The following is a 19,396-nucleotide window of genomic DNA, read 5'->3' on the forward strand; positions in this document are numbered from 1 at the left end:
AAAAATTAATTAATTGTTTATTTGATAAGTTATATAATCAAGTTAAACGTTAATCAACAATGTTAATTAAAAGATATGGATCTAAATAAAAAAAACAAAAAAACAAAAAAATAATAATAAAATAAATAAATAATTCATGAAAAAAATGACAAAATAAATATATAAATAAGGTGATAAATTATTAAACACATAATTGGATGAATTATGAACCGCTTAATTCAATAAACGCGTGCATGTAGATGTCATCATTCTATACTGTCATTGCATGCCACATTTATTTTGCAAATGGTGCGGGAATCTCGATGATGAGATTTCCCCGAAGAGCTTGTAGAGACAAGTTCTTCCGGGGATATCTCTAGGTGAGGAGAATTTCGAGACTTCACCAAAGCGTTGGGATGGTTTTCGAATAATTTTCCGATAAAAGATTACCGACTCCATTATTTAAAACAAACAAGTCATGATATCATTTTACGCTTACATCATGTGCATACGTAAAACCAAATAAAAACTCTCAGTCAGTCAATTTAATAAAAATTTAATTAATAAGTAGGGATTGAATTAAAAGTAGGATATATTAAGATAACTTAAGATTAAATGATACTGTTCGTGGAACGGGCGCCACGGAGGTGTTAACCCTACTCAGTGCATAACCGCACTCCCGAACCCATCTCTAAAAATGTAGACTAGTTCTCGTTCTTTAGACGAACCTAAAATTAACTTAGGACTTCGTCGATTAGAATCAGATTAATAGGTGACCAATCACACCTAGATAAAAAAAGATTGGTGGTGACTCCTAAACGAATTTAATTTTCGCCCGCGTCTGACGGATGGGTTCCCGGACCCGCACGTTATGACACATATACGATAATATTTTTTTACGTATTTCATAAAATTAACTACTAATTACATTAATAAAAATAAAAATATAATTATATTTCTCTGTAATATGATATGATATTCATATTATTTAAACATAATTAATAATTTAATAATTTTTTTATTTATATATTTTCATATCATCACATTAGTTATTTAACTAATTATATTTTAAATATATTATTTTGTCATTATACAACAAAGGAAACTACTTATCCAGATGGTGGAGATGGTGAGTGTTTCCCTACATGGTTAGGGTTTGAGTCTTGATGCAACAATTTTATAAATACATAGGTATTGTAAACTAGTTCGGGTAACGGGTATCCAAAGTATGATACCTGAACCCCTGAACCCTACCCGAATCCATTTCGAACTCGTTTTTGGGTATCCTATTATAGGGTACACATCCCTAGATGAGGTTCAGAATTTCCTCCTCCTAGATTTTGTGTCCGATTTGATGTCTTTTCTATAATTTTGTATTAAATATTTAATAGAGTTTTGTTTAATAATATAAAACTAAACATGTGTTATAAAATTATGAAAAAAGTTATCAACGGAATACCAAAAAATGTTACTAAATGAAATATTTACTTTTGAAACGAAATTTAATGAGTCTTAATTTTTTTTATTTTGTGTATTTTATTTTCATTTCTAATCAAAATAAATGATACGCATAATTAATTCTTTATAAAAAAATTAGAAATAAATTTCTTATAAAAGCATGTAATGTAGAATTAAATCTAAAAGAGCATAGTGCATAAAGGTTGGTACGTAAGAATCCCAAAATTCAACAATTGAAAGTCTTTATATATACTTAAAATCTCTGTTTAAAGTCTCACCTAATCCTACAACTTGAGACAGGTCCAAGTGTTCTTTTTTTGAAAGGCATGTAACTATATTGATGAAATTAAAGATCTGTACAGTTCAGGTCTGAAAAACAAAAGCCTCGCCTGTAAGCATGATAGAATACCCCACGACAAAACACATAAAGCAGGGTACCTTATCAGCAATCCTATCAAAAATCTTTCAGCTCAAAAGCGAGACGAGTCCAAGTTGGTGCGGCAAGTGACATCTTCAAAGGAAAAGCTGTAAAATTCTCGACAATTCTGAAGCATAATCGAGGATATAATTCAGTAATTGCTTGGACTCTGACACTAGGGAATTATAACCCACGAGGATGACATGTAGGGTTCAGTGTTGCTGTGCATAAAAAATGCTAGTTGGGAGGGCACTGGGAGAGAGATTGAGAAGCTATTAAGCATCAGAACAACTGTAGCCAAGGTTGGCCTGTCAACTACGTTTTCTTGAACACATAATAATCCAATGTGGATGCATCTCAGCATTTCATTTCTCGAACTATCCCTCAAAGTAGGATCAATGAGATTCAGTGCTGTCCCTTCCCTCCAATTTTTCCATGCTTGCAAGAAATTATCAATTTACACATAGAAAAGTGATATTTGGAATCCCTTAATCCTTCATGATTTTATTATGCTTAAGGGTATAACTTTTTAGCAAATCAGAAACAAATGTAAATTTAGATAGTCATACTCACACAGCTCAGTAGGTCCTCGGTACTCTCCCGTTACGAAAGCAATTGTTTTTCTATCCACTTATGATTTTTAAAATTATCACATCAAAATTAAATATGCTTGATTTTTGTTTCTTCAGCTAAATTCGTATAACTTGATTGAAAATTATCCAAACATAACATACTATAGTGTCATTTATCAATTGCATATGAACATTTCTTATTTCAATCTAATGATCCAAGATTTTCTCTTTTTTTTTTGCAAAGCAATTTTATTAGCACTAGAATCCAATGCCATCTAGTTTGTGCTTCCTTCATTGTACGCTAACACTTCATATCGCCTCTCAAAATAATACTAGCAGTTTCTCATCCCTAAATTAGGCAAAACATCTCTTTACCCTTTACCCATGAAACCCAAGCAACAAAAAGACAAAGGCTCAGCTATAAGTTTAAAACTTAGCTTCTATCATTCCTCTGAATTAAGAGACAGACACATAACCAAAAATTAAGCTAGTCATAAGACTTACAAAACCTGGATGAAACGGACCCAAGTGCATCTCTTTGAAGACCAAAACCCGACGTGGCAGCAGTGATTAATAACATACAAGGACTCTCATCTCTCCAAGGTTTTCTTAATGATACAATGGGAACTAAATCTTGTTTCGCGTTTCATGCTCTTTAAATTCCATATTGTTTTGGAATTTATGCATAAAACAAACAACTCAAACCTTAAGGGGATTTTGATACTTATTAGGTTTCTACGATTCTACTGGTATTATCTTGTATTTCATCTTATACAAACAACCTCCTCATCTAACAAAACATTGCTTGCTCTATGATCAACGGTGGGTTATCCTCAGTTGAGAATCTTCAATAAAAGAGCCCACGAACAATGCCTCTAATAATTTTGTAGCACCTTGTCAAATCTAATTGAATGCGTTTGACTTGATCTATAGTATATATATTCACACAAGTTGCAAATTGTTTGTAATGGAATAAGGAAAAATTACTAGGATTAATTTTATGTTTTTCCAGGATACTATTAGTTTACAAATATGTTCCTTGTTGGTGGTATGCAGCTAAAAAAACGTAAAAATTAATTATCAATGGACAAGTGAAACGAAACCGTACCAAAAATGAAATGATCAAGGCTTGTGTTTGGCACAAACTCATATATGAGAAGTCCTCCTTCCAAGCGGAAACCAAGGAGCCTAACTGAATTGCGGCGTTGAAGCTTGGCCACTAGCAGAACCTCGTTCCTAACTTCTACATCTCCTTGTCCAGAAGTCGTAGATAAGTCTTTTTACAACAATCTCTTGCCCATTTGAAAGTGACTGATAATTTTATTTTATAGGATTATTTTAGTTCAATTTTATTATTAACTATTAACTAAGTTTTTATTTTTTAATTATAATTTAATTAATTTAATTATTTTTATAATTAGTTTATTTTTATTAAGTTATTTTAATTTTTTGTTTATTTATTTTAATTTGACCATTATTAATAGTTTTATGCTTTTGTAGGATTTAAGGGAACGAGGATTAATTTTAGAAAGTATGTGTTTGAAGGATCCAGAATTCTGTTTGCACATGCTTTAGTAATTTGCCCATAACTCTCACTACAGAACTTCAAATGATGCGATTCTTGCATCATTGGAAATAAACAAGTTACAACTTTTATGAAGATCACTTTACTCAGTTTTGCTTTAAAGATAGAGAAAATCGCGTCAAAAGGTGACTGGGCATAATTCTACAAGAATGGCAATTTTGAAAGATGATATTTGATGTCTGGGTTTTATAACACTTTTAAGCCCAAAAATTAGAATCAATAGATTAACTTAAGGAATTTTAGGTTAAGATTGTTAGTATAAATAGAAATTTTTAAGAGACATTATGTTATACAACTTTTAGAGATTTAAGAAGTTGAAAGTTTAGGCAGAAACTCGAAAAGTAAGGCTGCAAATTATTGTTTTGTTTTCTTCCGTAGCTTTTATTTTTCTTATTACTGTAAATGGTTGAAATTATATAATGTTACTTGTTTTTGCAATTATGAGTAGGTAATTTTATTTTTCTAAGATTGCAATTGCACTTATATGTAATCTAAATTTTTAATCTCTTTCTTGCTTATATTTAATGGGATTTGAATTATTTATTCCAATTTGTTTTTAAAGCTTTTAATTGTCTGATCATCAATTAAATTGATTTAGGAACCTAAACAAACTTGAAAAAAAAAGCTTAGTGTAGATTAAAATTGGGATAACATATAATGATATTAATTGATTTGTGTATAGGATAAAGATATATCTATATGCCATATGTAGCCAGATTAGAGTTTGAACTTAATGAGATTATTTTAATTTAATTCACATAGGGATATTGTGGTTTGGTTAAAATAGATATTTTTATAAAACGAGTCGAGAGATCCTTATAAATAATTGAGAACTCTAGGTTAGTAATCTAACCCATTGAAATAAGTTAAGAAAGAGAGTTAAGATTTCATGAAGTATGAAGAATATTATAATTTTAGGCTTGTTTGATTTCCTTTCTATCCAATTATCTTGTTGTTTTAATTTTTAATTAGATTAGTTTTAGTTGACTAATTTTTAGTTTATTTAGAATTCATATTTTAATTGCTTGAATAAAATTAAATTATTCTAATTTTAGTACTTTGTAAAATTTTAGATCAATTTTTTGTGGAATTGATTATGCTTACAGTTATATTATCTTTTCGATATGTATACTTGCATAAATAAAAATTTAACTGACACTGACCTTGAAAATAATAGAATATACCATACGTGACTTTAGATTGATTTCAAAATTTAAGTTATAATTTTATTATTTCGGATAAATTGTATGTAGTCTTTTTCAGGGCTCTTTACCTTGACAACAGCTCCAAATCCACCTTGACCAAGCTTATTTGCATCCGAAAAGTTATTTGTCGCAACCCGAACAATGACAAAGTCGAATTGCAAGGACTCAGCCCTAATACTGTTTGAAAAAAGCCCATCGTTGAGTTATTTGTTGCATACTTGCCAAGAGAACCCGCAACTGCGGCTTGATTGCTCAAATTATTCAACAAGTCAATCAATGCATGATTGAACTTATCAGTATTGTTTGCATTTTGTATGTTGTAAAAACAAGCGCCACGAGCGACTTGCATTTTTCCAAAAAATGTCTCGGTTGGCGTAACGCAGCATGCAATATCCAGACCATCCAATTTTCCAAGCACCTCATTCGATAAAAAAACAGAAAAAAAAAATTGTTACAGGTTATCAACATTTTTATCGGGGGTTGGAGTTTTTTGGCTCTTTTTAGCACTAATGTTTTATTGTCCACATGGGTTGCTTATGGTTGCTCTTGTGATTTGTGTTTTTGATGGCATGAGTTGTGGTTTGATGTTTCGCTCCCTTTGGGTTGCATTTTTGTAGCCCATGTGCCCGGGCATTCCTGATGCCTTTTTAATTTGGGCTGTTTTGTCAAGACTGTGCTTTGGTTTTTTGTGGTGTCTGCCGGATGCAGAGGAGGGTTGGGGTTGGCTTGCTCCAAGTTTTCGGTCTCTTTTCTACTTTGCCTTTGTCGTTGGTTGGGAGCCTTTTGTAGGGGTGGTGAAAAGGGCAACATTGAGGAATTTTAAGGAAAACTTCATGGGGTAGGGCTATGAAGCGGTTGGGTGTCAAATTGAGGAGTGCCAAGGCTGTTTTTTGATGGCTTTTTTGTTTTTAGTCCTGTTTGGGAGGTTCGTCTTGGCGATGGCTTTTGGGATGGGTGCTTTGTGGTTTTTCTCTTAAGGAGTTGTTGGATCTCCCTTGGTTGGTGGCTGAATAGCTACTTTGATGGGCAAAGCTTTCTGGTGGGGAGTTGTTTCTCTTGATGACTTATTATGCTTTACGTGGGTTGTGAAAGAATGCTGCTTTTGATGGGTTGTCAACAGTCTCAGGCTATTTTTGTGCGATTGTTTTGGGGCTCTTTTGATGTTTGAGTCTGATCGATTAGTTTTTCCAATGGCTTTGCCTTGTTGAAATATTAGTGGTGGAGATTTGTTAACTATTAAGGCTTTTTTCATGTGCTTCTTGTTTCTTTTTGACTCGAGAGGACACAATAAGTGCTTGTCCTTTGATGCGACCAAAATTTTTGATGGGGTATGCAAGGCTGATGCAAAAGTCTTTGCGATCTCCGAAAGTTGACACTTGAGAGGGTTATGGCTCTTGGCTTCATTTTTGTATTGTCTCTAGATGTGTTTCTTTGGTTCTTCCGCTTGGTTTAATGTTGAGTTTTAGGTTGACTAAAATTCTAAATCTTATTTGATTAAGATTTTTTGTTTGTGTACAACATTAAGTAATTGTATGATTTTAAACTTCTTATTCCACATTGAGTCCTAATCACATTTCAATTTGAACTTTTATAGTATAAAAGTGGATCTTTAAGCTTTAGAATTGTAAGTAGTGCTTTGAGAGCTCTAGAGAGGGAACACTTTGTAACTCTGTCTTTTGCTCGAGGTGGAGCTAGAGTAGTTTGGGTGAGTGTTCTTGAGAGGTTATTAAGAAAGAGTGTGCAAGGGATCTTGGGTTGGTTTAGAGAGCCATAAAGATTAATTTATTATACTTTAAATTCTCAATAATAGAAGAACAGTTTCATTCCATGGACGTAGGCAAAAGGGCGAACAACGTAAATTCTTATGTTTTTCTATTTGCTTGATTTTTCTAGGTTTTATCTTTGTTGATTATTAGCCAATTTCTATAACAAACTGGTATCAAAGCTTCGGGTTCAGTAAATTCAAGATTCAACAAGGATGTCAAAAGTTACTAGTTCTACGAATTTTTCAATTGAGAAGTTTGATGAGAAGACTTGTTTCACACAGTGGCAGAGAAGGATAAAAGATCTCTCTGTGCAGCAAGGTTTAATGCACCCCTTACTAAGAAAGGAGGAAGGGCAACCAGATGACATGGAGGATGTTGAATGGGCAGAGTTGGAGCAAAGATGTGCGAGCACTATTCGGCTTTACATTGGAGATAACGTGTTTAACCATGTTATTGATAAGGATTTTACTCCAAGATTGTGGACAAAGTTAAAGAAGATTTACTTGGCGAAAAGTCTTTCCAACAAGTTGTAGCTTAGGTGAAAGTTGTATAGCTTAAAGATGGAAGAGAATGGAGACCTTATGAAGCATATGAATGAATTTGATGGGATCATTGATCAGTTGAAAAATGTTGATGTGAAGGTGGAGGAAAAGGAAAAGACATTGTTGTTCCTGGCTTCACTTCTAGACTCCTATGAGGTATTTGTGGAATCTCTTATATGTGGAATGGATACAATAACATTAAAACAGGCATAAGCAACGTTAATGTCTCAAGAAGCCCGAAAGAAAAGTAAGGAAGGGGATAGAGATCCAAGTGGCTTAGCATTGGTAACTGAGATTCATAGGAGGAAGTCAACCGATAAGAGATCTAAGAGTGGCAAGTCTAGATCAAACAATATTCAATGCTTTCAATGCAAAGGGTATAAACATATTAAAAGGGATTGTTCTACAAAAGGGGATGAAAGTAACGAGAACAAAGGTGAGTGTGCTTTCGTTGTTAAAGGTGATGATTGTGATGTCCTACAATCTCAGAAAATATGGATGCAAATTCTGATTGGTATTTAGATTCTGCTTCTGCCACTCACATATGTTATCAAAAAGATTGTTTTGATTTACTTCAAGAAAGGGTGGCTGAGAATTTGACTTTGAGTAACAAGTCAATAGTGAAGGTCATGGGTCTTAAAATGGTGAAAATCAAAATGTTTGATGGGGTTATGTGCTCTTTGAGTGGTGTGGCTTATGTCCCAAAGATGCGAAAGAATTTAATATCATTGAGTCTGTTAGACTTCAAAGGGTATGGATATTCTGCTTGTGATGGAGTGGTAAAAGTCACACAAGGCGACATGGTCCTAATGAGGGGAAATTTGCATAATGGCTTATATCATCTAGAATGTGAGGCCTCGAAAGGATGGAAACATTGCACAGGAGATGGTAGCTACCAAAGTGAGATTTCATTTGCCGAGGAGGTGATGAAAGATTCCCATGGTGTAGACGATGGTGAAAGGACGAAAAATCTTGCTAGTAGTGAATTGGAAGGGTTTTCAAGGTCCCTTTCCAAAAACAATTAGTGCCATTGACTTGACGACTACATAGGTGCATTGGTCGTTTTGTGGAATTAAGTGTTAGACCATGCTTGATTCAGTATGTGTAGTCGTGGTAATTATAAAGGCCAATGATTTGGAAAGTCTTATGCTTGGAGAGTTGTTCAAGGTATTGGAAAGTAGGTGGAGTTAAGAAGTTGCAATTAGGTGCCACTGGTGGAAGAGGTTTAAGGAGTTTGAATTCAAGTCAAAGGTGGAGATTTGTTGAGTTTTAGGTTGACTAGAATTCTAGATCTTATTTGATTAAGATTTTTTGTTTGTGTAGAACATTGAGTAATTGTATGGTTTTTAACTTATTATTTCACATCGAGTCCTAATCACATTTTATTTTAAACTTTTATAGTATAAAAGTGGATCTCTAGGCTTTAGAATTTTAAGTAGTGCTTTAAGAGCTCTAAAGAGAAAACACCTTGTAACTCTGTATTTTGCTGTAGGTGGAGTTAAAGTGGTTTGGATGAGTGTTCTTGGGAGGTTATTGAGAAAGAGTGTGCAAAGGATCTTGGGTTGGTTTGGAAAACCATAAAAGTCAATTTATTGTACTTTAAATTCTCAATAATAGAATAACAGTTTCACTCCGTGGACGTAGATAAAAGGCCAAACCACGTAATTTTTTTTGTTTTTCTATTTGCTTGATTTCTCTGGGTTTTATCTTTGTTGATTCTTGGACAATTTCCATAACATTTAGTTTTTTGGATTTTGTTCTTGTTTATCTTCTGCTGTGTTTTTCTTTTTGTTCAGACATAGCATCACTTCAGTTAGGCTTGTTGCGATGCATCCTTAGTTATGAGCATCTACAACTTCTCTTTTCTTTTGTTGGATCAGCCACAAATTTTTTATGAGTGGTAGCTTTTAGGTTCTTCTACAGTTTCTCTTCCCAAACCGAGTTTTAATACCATGAGAGTCTTTGGCCAACTAGGTGAGAGACTTTACATGGCATCCTAGTTTTGAGATTAATAAAATCATTTTTCAAAAAAACAAAGGACAACGTTGCCTGAGCTTAAATACGGTGTGATTAAGGCAATTGTTGCAATCATCTTGGTTTCTATCCCCCATGAAAAGTGCAATTGCGTTGACGTCGTTGGGGGTTTCACCAGTAGACAGATTATAAAAGCCATAATTGAATTCTATTAGAAAGGTGACTTGAGAGAAGATGCTTTTGAAGTTGGCCTGGTAAGTGTTGTTTGTGGTGCAGTTACCTGTTGAGTTTACGCAATGATATTGAAAGGATCGATTGCCCCGATGGTGAATGTAGCAAGGAATATCACTGCCGAATACAAAAAGAGAAGCAGTCCTGAAAACCCCATTGCCATTAAGGGTACAACTTTTTAGCAAAATAGAATCAAATATGAATTTTGGTACATATACTCACACAGCTCACTAGGTCCTCTACACTCTACTTGTTATGACAGTAATTATTTTTTTTTTTGATCATTTATAATTGTCAAAATTATCACACCAAAACTAAATATATTTGACTTAATTTTGAGAATTGTCCGTGCATAACATATTCTGGTATTATATATCCACTGAGTATATGTAAAAATTTCTTATGTAATTCTTATGATCTAAGGTTTTCTTATTGATAGAAAAGAAGCAAAATCTTTGTTTGGGGGTTCATATAGTTTCTGAAGTATATAGTATTGAAATTTTTGCATAAAACAAACAATTCAAAATTGAATAGAATATTTGATACTTATTAGGTCCGTATGATTTTGTTGGTATTGCCTTGTGTCTCATCACATACAAACAACCTTGTCATTTCAAAATCTATAATTTTAAGAGTCATATATGCATCTAACAAAATATTATTTGTTTTAAAATCACAATAAATTATTCTCAATGGAAAATCTTCATAAAGGTAAAGGAGCCACGATCAATGCCTTTTATGATTTTGTAATATCTTTCCCAATTTAATTGTTCACGTTTGACTTGATCTATAGTGTATATCTTAACACAAGTTTCAAATTAAATATTATGATTTTCACTTTGATTGAGAAAGTCAAAGAGAGGCCTTAACAAAGGCGTCTCTTTGACTATTCTCCTGTCACTATCCTTTTTTTTCTTCTTTGTTGCATAGCGTTTAACTCTATGTTTGGAAAATCAATTACAATAGAATTTTATTCTCTTGCAAATATTATCATCATGTTTGGAAAACATCAAATAATTAACAGCAATAAAATCATGGAATTGAAATGAACTTTGTAAGATTTGATGGAAACTCATTTATTAAACACGCAACGAAGTTAAAAAATCTTTTATGAAATAAAAAAAAAGTATAATTGTTACATATCAATCTTATTTACATGTTCAAGATCTTACCGTTCTTTGATGAAGTTTTAAAGAAATTTATTTCCGGAAAAAAAATGATACACTTGAAGAACAGGGAAAAAATGATAGAAAAGCTGTATATTCGAAAATCATAAGCAACCCAAGAATAACGGTTGCATTTTCATTTATATACTCTCCAAAATGTTGTGAATTCATTAGATCCAATCTTGGTAGATTAAATCGAGGTGAGTCAGCTAAGCACAGAAAACAATGTTTTTGTTTTTTTGCAATGCCAACGATAACAAACACAGACTAACTGTTAAAGCCTCCAACAGAAGGACCCCAAAACGACAGCCCTAATGTGCGTATAAGAAAAAGTAAAGTAACAAGACCCAAACGACACAAGAAGGTATCTTACAACTTTAAACAAGAAATAAGAAAACGGCAAATGTATCCACCGTTTTACTACACCTAGCATAAGTCGGTAAAACAACATAACAACTTAACGTTTCGACACAAAACTTTGAAACGTAAAGAAAACGACAGCGTGCGATGAGCCCCTTCTTCTTTTTTTTTTTTCGGAGAATGATGCGCCCCTTCTTCAATCTTTAACTTTCTGTTGGTTCCCGCCTAACCTTCAACCAGATTAGGAATCAGTTCTTCAACATTTTTAATTTTAATTATAAATGAAAGAGAAAGATGTCTTTTAGCAGAAAGGCGATAGATTCTTTACCTCCTACTGATGTCGGAGTAGTTGGAGTGTTGGACCAGATGGTGTTGGAGAGGCGGCGGAATAGAATTTTTTTTTAAAAAAAGAGAGAACAAAATTATAAAATTTAAAAAAAATAAAAAAAAATTATTAAATTTTAAAAGTTTAGGTGGGTCGGGGGCCCGTGCTAGACCCTCCCTCCCGCTTGGAGATGGTGGCGGTGACGGTGGAGGAACTGCAGTCTGATAAAAGGGGCCTGACTCATACCTCAAGATACAAGTTGGTCTAAGACCCTGCATCCTAACCTTCCTTTGCAACATTTTGACAGCTCTTCTCTTCCGTAATTTAGACAAGCAGTGCAATTTTGCTCGTCCATGTCAGGAGTACACTGCACCGCTGCATATATCGTTTGCAAGTTACCAGCTGCATACTTGCGAAGTGGACCCCCAGCTGCAGCTATGTTGCTCAGATTATTCAATAGTTCAATTAATCCATCATTGAACCGCTCAGGGTTTGATGCATTCTTTGGATTGAAGGCACAAGTACGGGGCTCGTTTTCTAGTTGTCCAAAGATGTCTCGGTTGGCGTACCTCACCAAGCAAAACTGAGACCATGCGGTCGCCTCCTTGTACCAGGGGCAGCGCTGCATGAGCTCGGTCGCGGTACGGTTAAGGCAACTGTTGCATTCAACCTGGGTTCTGTCCCCCGTGCATAGTGCGATTGCGTTAACTTCGTCAGGGCTTTGACCTGCAGACAGATTGTAGAACCCGTAATTGAATTGTGTAGGAGAGGAAAGCTGGGAAACGATACGGTTCAGGTTGGCCTGGTAAGTGCTGTTTGCAGTGTAGTTGCCTTTGTCCTCAACGTATCGACACAAAAAATAATTATCATAATCATCTGCAAAGGCGATAGCAGCAAGAGATACGATGACTGACCAATAAAACAGGAATAGTCCTGAACACCCCATCGCCAGCGCCTCTCCTTGCCCTCCACAAAATTTGGTGTAGAAAACTTTTTGAACATACTCCTTTCTATGGTATAAATTTTGGCCCGAAGCCTACGACCAACCAAATGCCAGTCACTATGGCCATAAATTGTGTTTAGTGGAAAGACTCAAGATATCCTTGATGGATGTGACAGATAAAATTAGAATAATGAATCTTGTAATAATATTCTTGTAATGAAAGGAATCCAAATTGTTTATTCAATCATATCTATTACAAAAAAAACTTATTTATATATTATAAAAAATTATATGTAAAAGATTAAAGTTTTCAATTATTTGACAACGTTATCCGTACTTTGGATTTTTTTATTAAAATTTTAACAACTTTGATAACGTAATCAACAAGAAATCTTTTCATACTTTTGGTGTTCTTTTTTTTCTCGATGCTTTGTTGAGGACTAACAGAATAATGAAGAAAGACTCTAGTTGCCCTTTTCCCACAGTTGCTTTAATCATTGGTTTTTTTTCCACACATACTTTAGAATTGAAATAGAAACCGAATGGGTTCTTGACTTGATCAAAGCAAGTCAACAGGTCAATCTTAGAGCTGTATGGCCCTCACAAGATGAGGTTCAGAATTTTCTCCTTCTAGATTTCGTGTCTGATTTGATGTCCTTTTTTTTTAATAATTTTGTATTAACTGTTTAATAAAATTTTAAATGATAATATACAACTAAACATGTATTATAAAATTATGAAAAAAATTATCAAACGGAATACTAAAAAATATTGCTTTAATGAAATCTTTATTTTTGAAACGAAACTGAATAAGTTTTAATTTTTTTTGGTGTATTTTTTCCATTTCTAATCAAAACAAATGACATGCATCTTAATTTTTTATGAAAATAAATTAGAGGTGAATTGCCTATAAAGGCGTGTGATTTAAAATTAAATTAAGAAGAGCATAGTGCATATCCATTGGTAGGTAAAAACCCCAAAATTCAACAATTAGAAGTCTTTATATATGGGACCATCCAACATTAATTGTACCATAAATTCATTTAAACCCTTTGAAGGGTTCGATAGAGATGGAAGTGGTTGATGACAAGCTGCAATGGACGACCAACTTGGCTTTCTTTTTGCCCAAAGGGCCAAAGCGCGGTTTCCTATTCAAGTATCGTAGTACATTAATAATGTTTTGGACAACTGACATAGGAAATCCGGACGCCATCCCTGGGCACGAGTTTGACCATTCTTCATCTAAGATTAAATCACCCTAGTTAATTGGAAGGAAAACATTGTGTTATCAGTAAAAGTGAACGAGTGACAACTTCAACAAGAAAGCTGTAATATTTAAGACAATTCCGAAGCCTTTATATATACTTAAAATCTTTGTTTAAACTCTCACCTAATTCAATAAGTGATATTTTTAACAGAAAAGTTGTAAAATTTAAGACAATTCTAAAGCACTATTGAGGATACAGTTTTTAGTAATTGAAACCTTGTTCTTGCAATAGAGGGATTGTTTCACTTTTGGATTGCTTAGACTTTGAGACACGGGAATAATATTTCGACGGGGATGACATGTCAGATTCAATGTTGCTGTGCATTAAGAGCAGTGGGAGGGAGATTGAGGAGCTATTAAGCATCAGAACAACTGTAGCCATGGTTGGCCTGTCAGCTACGTTTTCTTGAACACATAATAATCCAATGTGGATACATCTCAGCATTTCATTTCTCGAACCATCCCTCAAAGTTGACGGATATATACGTTTTCTTTCCGCACCAAACGCGGTTTCCTTTTCAATTACTGATATTTTTGTTAACTTTATTATAGTAGTGGTACAATAATTATATTTCTGGGAATTGTCATAGGCAAAAGTTGACGGCATCCTTAGGGACGACTTAGACCATCTAAATTAAATCACCCTAGTTAATTGGATTATATGTGGATCGAAAAGAGATGGCGGATTCTAATCAGAAGGAAAATGTTGGGTTATTAATAGAAGTGAATGAGTGCCATATTCAACAGAAAAGCTGTCAAATTTAAGACAATTCTGAAGCCTTTAAAATTTCTGTTTAAATCCTCACCTAATCCTACCACTTGAGACAGGTCCAAGTTGGTGCAGCAAGGTGACATTGCCAACTGGAAAAGCTGTAGAATTTAAGACAATTCTGAAGCAACTATCGAGGATATGGTTCAGTAATTGAAGCCTCATTCTGGGATTGAGGGATTGGTTCACTTTTGGATTGCTTGGACTCTGAAATCCGAGATTGATAACCCCGCGAGGATGACATGTCAGAATCAATGTTGCTGTCCATAAAAAATGCTGGTTGGGAGGGCATTGGGACGGAGATTGAGAAGCTATTCAGCATCAGAACAACTGTAGCCATGGTTGGCCTGTTAGCTACGTTTTCTTGAACACATAATAACCCAATGTGTATGCATCTCAGTATTTCATTTCTCGATCCATCCCTCAAAGTTGGATCAATGAGATTCAATGCTGTCCCTTCCCTCCAATTTGTCCAGACCTGCAAGAAATTATCAATGTGCATATAAAAAAAAGTGAAATAAGAATCTTTGGAAACTTTCATGATTCTGTTATGCTTAATGTTACAACTTTTAATTAATGAAACAGAATCGAAACATGAACTTTGATAGCCATACTCACACAGCTCAATAAGTCTTTCACGCTTTCCCCGTTCCGAAAGTAATTATTTTTTTTACCACTTACAATTTCTAAAATTATCACACCGAAACTGAATACATCTGACTTAATTGAGAATTGTCCATGGATAGCATACTCTGGTGCCATATATCCACTGCATATGAACATTTCATGCGTCATTTTTATGATCTAAGGTTTTCTTAATGATAAAATATAAACTAAATCTTTGTTTGGGGTTCCATGTTGTTTCTTCGACATATAGTATTGGAATTTATGCAAAAAACAAACAATTCAAAGCTCAAGGGGAATTTGATACTTACTAGGTCCCCACGATTTTGCTGGTATTGCCATGTGTTTCATCCTGTACAAACAATCTTGCCATCCCAAAATCTGCAATTTTAGGAACCATCTTTGCATCTAATAAAACATTACTTGCTTTAAGATCACGATGGATTATTCTCAATCGAGAATCTTCGTGAAGGTAAAGGAGTCCCCGAGCAATGCCTCCTATGATTTTGTAGCGCATTTTCCAATCTAATTGTGCATGCTTGACTTGATCTATAGTATATATGTTAAGATAAGTTTTAGGTTTACTATAATTAAATAAGAACAAATTTATAGGATTAATTATAGAAATTATTAGTTTACAAATATATTCCTTTAAATGGTTATGTAGTTAAAAAAACATTAAAATTATCCATTTGAAAGTGAAAGTGTACCAAAAATGAAATGATCAAGGCTTGTGTTTGGCACAAACTCATAGATGAGAAGCCTTTCACGTCCTTCCAAGCAGAAACCAAGGAGCCTAACTAAATTGCGGTGTTGAAGCTTGGCCACTAGCAGGACCTCGTTCTTAAATTCTACATCTCCTTGTCCAGAATCCATAGATAGTCTTTTCACAGCAACCTCTTGTCCATTTGGAAGCTGACCCTGAAAATAGTAGAATGTACCATATGTGACTTAGATTGATTTCAAAATTTAGGTTAATTAAAATTTTATTATTTGGGATAAATTGTATAGTCTTTTCCAAATAGAAGGGCTCTTTAACCTTGTAAACAGCTCCAAATCCACCTTGACCAAGCTTATTTGCATCAGAAAAGTTATTAGTTGCAACCCGAACAGTGGCAAAGTCGAATTGCAAGGACTCAGCCCTAATAATCTCATCAACAGCTGCAAAAAGTAAAATGTTTACACATGCACTTAAAACAGTGGAATTGCATTTCAGGTACATTCTTCTTGCACATTTTTTTTTGAAAAGTAAATTTATTGACACTACAACCTTTATGCCAATCTAAGTCTTTATGCTATTTAATGAATACTTCTTTTGCCATATAATACCTGGCCTGTGCACCACCACTCCAAGACCAGTGGTAGCATCAGAATCCTAAGCTAAGCTAAACGCATTGTGTTAAAGCTCTCTACCCTTTTCCAAAGTAAACCCGATAAACGCACAAAAAAAGGAGCTCAGCGCACACTTAATAAACCTCTGCCACTCCCTTGAAGTTAAAGACCAGCTTACAACAAAAATTAGAACCAATCACTTGTTTTTTTTTTTTGCTCAATCATCAAAGATTTCATTAAGAGAAGAGAGAATACAACTCCCTGGTCCTACAAAAATAATGTACCATGGGCATGAAAGAGTATTCTCATGTTTGCTTACTTGCTTTCACATTTTAAACTTGTACACTGATAATCAGTGATAATGTTTGCTTCTTCATCACAAATTTCTTCACCACTCGGTTTTAACCATTATATTTTACTGAATCAAGTCAAATATCATGTTGACTTAGCCATTAGGGGAGTACTAGTACTTACTTTCAACTTTTTTCCGGGTCTTTCTGGCTCTCAGAAAGATGCAGATGGAGATGGTTATTAGGATCACAACTCCAACAACTGAAGCAACAAAAAATGATGACAGTCCGAGTTGAGTTATTGCCTTTTTCTGCAAAATTCAAAAGTATGAGTCTAGTCAGAATTAGAATTGTTTATGCTTGCACATTGTATAGATAAACTTAGAAGATTAATCCCCACATTGTATAAGAGAGCTGGAGGTGGAAGGTGGTAATGGATCAGTGTACCTGTGATGATGGATAATGGATTACAGGAAGTTTAGGAGGAAGGCAGGGGTTTCATGTGCTACTCTAAAGCATGGCAACAGAACAAGTAGTACTGATGGTTGGGGCTAAGGTATCACGGTTACAACAATGTGTCGTGCTCGGAAGCTCTGTTCTTCTGTTTTGATTTGGTAGTCTGATCTTCTAGAGGAATGCTAGGATTTTGTTTTTGGATAGTTCTAGCAGATGGCAAATGCCTTCAGATTTGGCTTTTTGGCCTCCGTTTTTGATATTACAGGATGGTTTTGTTGCCCGCTTTTGCTCCTGGGCATTAGTGACTTTTCCTTCTGTTGTGTTTGAACAGCCACCTCATCTTTGTGTGTGGAAATTACGCTGTGATTGTACAGGTTTCTTACCCAAACCGTATTCTAAAGTCGTGAGAGTTTTCAGTCAACCAGACAAGAAACTTGACATTACATTCTAATTTCGAGATTCAACAAAATAATTTTTGAAAAAAATAATCTCCACAAACTAACAGAAAAACCTAACAAAAAAAGGAAATTAAAAAAAAATCCTTCAAATCTGGTTGTCACATAGTGAACCACTCCTAATTGGTGTCTATCCAAGTATAATATTTTTAATTTTAAGTGCTTTGCCCTGCTTGCTCTGTTTGTTCTGTTTACTCTATGCTAAGTATATTGATAGTTAGCGAAGATTTTTACTTGAATAGTTGCCTTTTATTGAATTCTACTACCATTGGTTTTTTTTAATCATGAATGATTTCTGTTAATATTAAGAAGGGAAATAAGGACCAAGTTTCCCTTTTTTTTCTTGGAACATAGAAAATTTTGTGGTTTTCCTGCTGATGGGTAGCATGCAACTTGAAATAAGAAAATGATTACAGAAAGAGGTCATCTATCAAGGAGATTTAATTATATCGAATTATTCTTAGTATTAAATAAGAGTGAAAGAAAAACAAAATGGAAGTGAAAGATATGGAGAATATTTTATTCTTAGCATTAAATGAAAGTGAACGAAAAAAAAAATGAAAGTGGAAGATTTGGAGTATATTTAAACAGCAAGACTGAATAGTTTACCTCCTGTAGAGGGAGGTGGAGAAGAAGTTGGGGATGGCGGAGGTGACGGTAGAGGAACTGGAGTCTTAAAAAATGGGTTAGACTCAAATCTCAAAAAACAGCTTGGTCTAAGAACCCTGCATCCCATCGTCCCCAAGCAGCAACTTCCAATCTCATCCTTAGCCACAATTAGACACTCGCCACATTCTTCCTCGGACAAATCAGGAGTGCACTGTACCATAGCATATATTGTTTGAAAAGGGCCCACCTTTGAGATATCTGCCGCATACTTGCGAAGAGGACCTGCAGCTGCGGCTCGACTGCTCAAATTATTCAACAGATCACTCAATGCCTGATTGAACTGATTAGGATTCTTTACGTTCACTGGGTAGAGTAGACAAGAGCCAGGAGAGATTTCCATTTCTCCGAGGATGTCTCGGTTGGCGTAGCGCAGCATACAAAATTCAGACCACCCGATCACCTCCTTCGCTAAGGGACAACGCTTCCTGAGCTCAGATACGGTGTCATTAAGGCAGCTGTTGCAAACATCTTGGCTTCTATCGCCCCTGCAAAGTGCAATCGCATTGACTTTGTTGAGGTTTTCACCAGCAGACAGATTATCGAACCCATAATTTGTTGGGAAATTGCGGAATTGTCTCTAAAGAATTACCCAAGATCTAACTCAATCAATAGAATAAAGAAAGAAAGAAATCAAGCACACCCACAAGAACACAAGAATTTACGTGGTTCGGTATTTTGATGACCTACGTCCACGGGCACAACAACGGAGAAAAATTCACTAAGAGAAAAATCAGGAGATTACGAGAACAGTCTCAAACTCATAACCTTTATCCCACGTACACCTAAATCACTCTCTCTAAATCTAGGTGATAATTATTCTTTAGCCCATAGGGTCCTTTTATAGTGCAAAATACAATAACCTTATCCTAATTTAATTAGGAATCTTATCCTAATAGAATTAGAAATTGTTATTCTAATCTAACTAGATTTAAAGACTATTTATAAGGTATACTAATTTAATTAGAATTAAACAATCCTAATTAAATCACAATTCAAGACTATCCTAACAA

At 34.5% G+C, this 19,396-nt stretch overlaps 2 protein-coding genes and 1 pseudogene across 3 annotated transcripts in view; all 3 read right to left on the reverse strand.

Moving 5' to 3' along the window:
• On the reverse strand, positions 10,991–12,646 carry LOC18597052 (cysteine-rich repeat secretory protein 38). Its single transcript, XM_007025871.2, has 3 exons — positions 12,496–12,646; positions 11,585–12,307; positions 10,991–11,486 (listed from the first exon to the last, which is right to left on the reverse strand). The coding sequence occupies exons 1-2, from the start codon at positions 12,581–12,583 to the stop codon at positions 11,829–11,831; spliced, it is 567 nt and encodes a 188-aa protein (XP_007025933.2). The 5' UTR covers positions 12,584–12,646; the 3' UTR covers positions 10,991–11,486; positions 11,585–11,828.
• LOC18597054 (putative receptor-like protein kinase At4g00960) overlaps positions 13,763–19,396 on the reverse strand; it is a 13,234-nt gene continuing 7,600 nt past the window's right edge. The window contains exons 8-9 of one of the 2 annotated variants that reach the window (XM_018122893.1): positions 14,008–14,250; positions 13,763–13,782 (exon numbers count right to left, since the gene is read on the reverse strand). In XM_018122893.1, coding sequence (XP_017978382.1) covers positions 13,778–13,782; positions 14,008–14,250 — 248 coding nt within the window. In that variant the 3' untranslated portion in view covers positions 13,763–13,777. Of the gene's footprint in view, positions 13,783–13,858; positions 14,251–19,396 lie in introns of those variants that run through there. The other variant, XM_018122892.1, reaches the window with a different exon arrangement.
• LOC18597053 overlaps positions 14,650–19,396 on the reverse strand; it is a 6,175-nt pseudogene continuing 1,428 nt past the window's right edge.

The sequence above is a fragment of the Theobroma cacao genome, chromosome 6, assembly GCF_000208745.1.
Source record: "Theobroma cacao cultivar B97-61/B2 chromosome 6, Criollo_cocoa_genome_V2, whole genome shotgun sequence".
In the NCBI taxonomy this organism is placed as follows: Eukaryota; Viridiplantae; Streptophyta; class Magnoliopsida; order Malvales; family Malvaceae; genus Theobroma; species Theobroma cacao.

Coding starts and splice junctions, on each gene's coding strand:
- LOC18597052 (XM_007025871.2), bottom strand. CDS start 12,583: ATGTTCAAAAAGTTTTCTACACCAAATTTTGTGGAGGGCAAGGAGAGG. Junction 12,308..12,495: donor GGACTATTCCTGTTTTATTG/GTCAGTCATCGT, acceptor ATCTGTCTGCAG/GTCAAAGCCCTGACGAAGTT.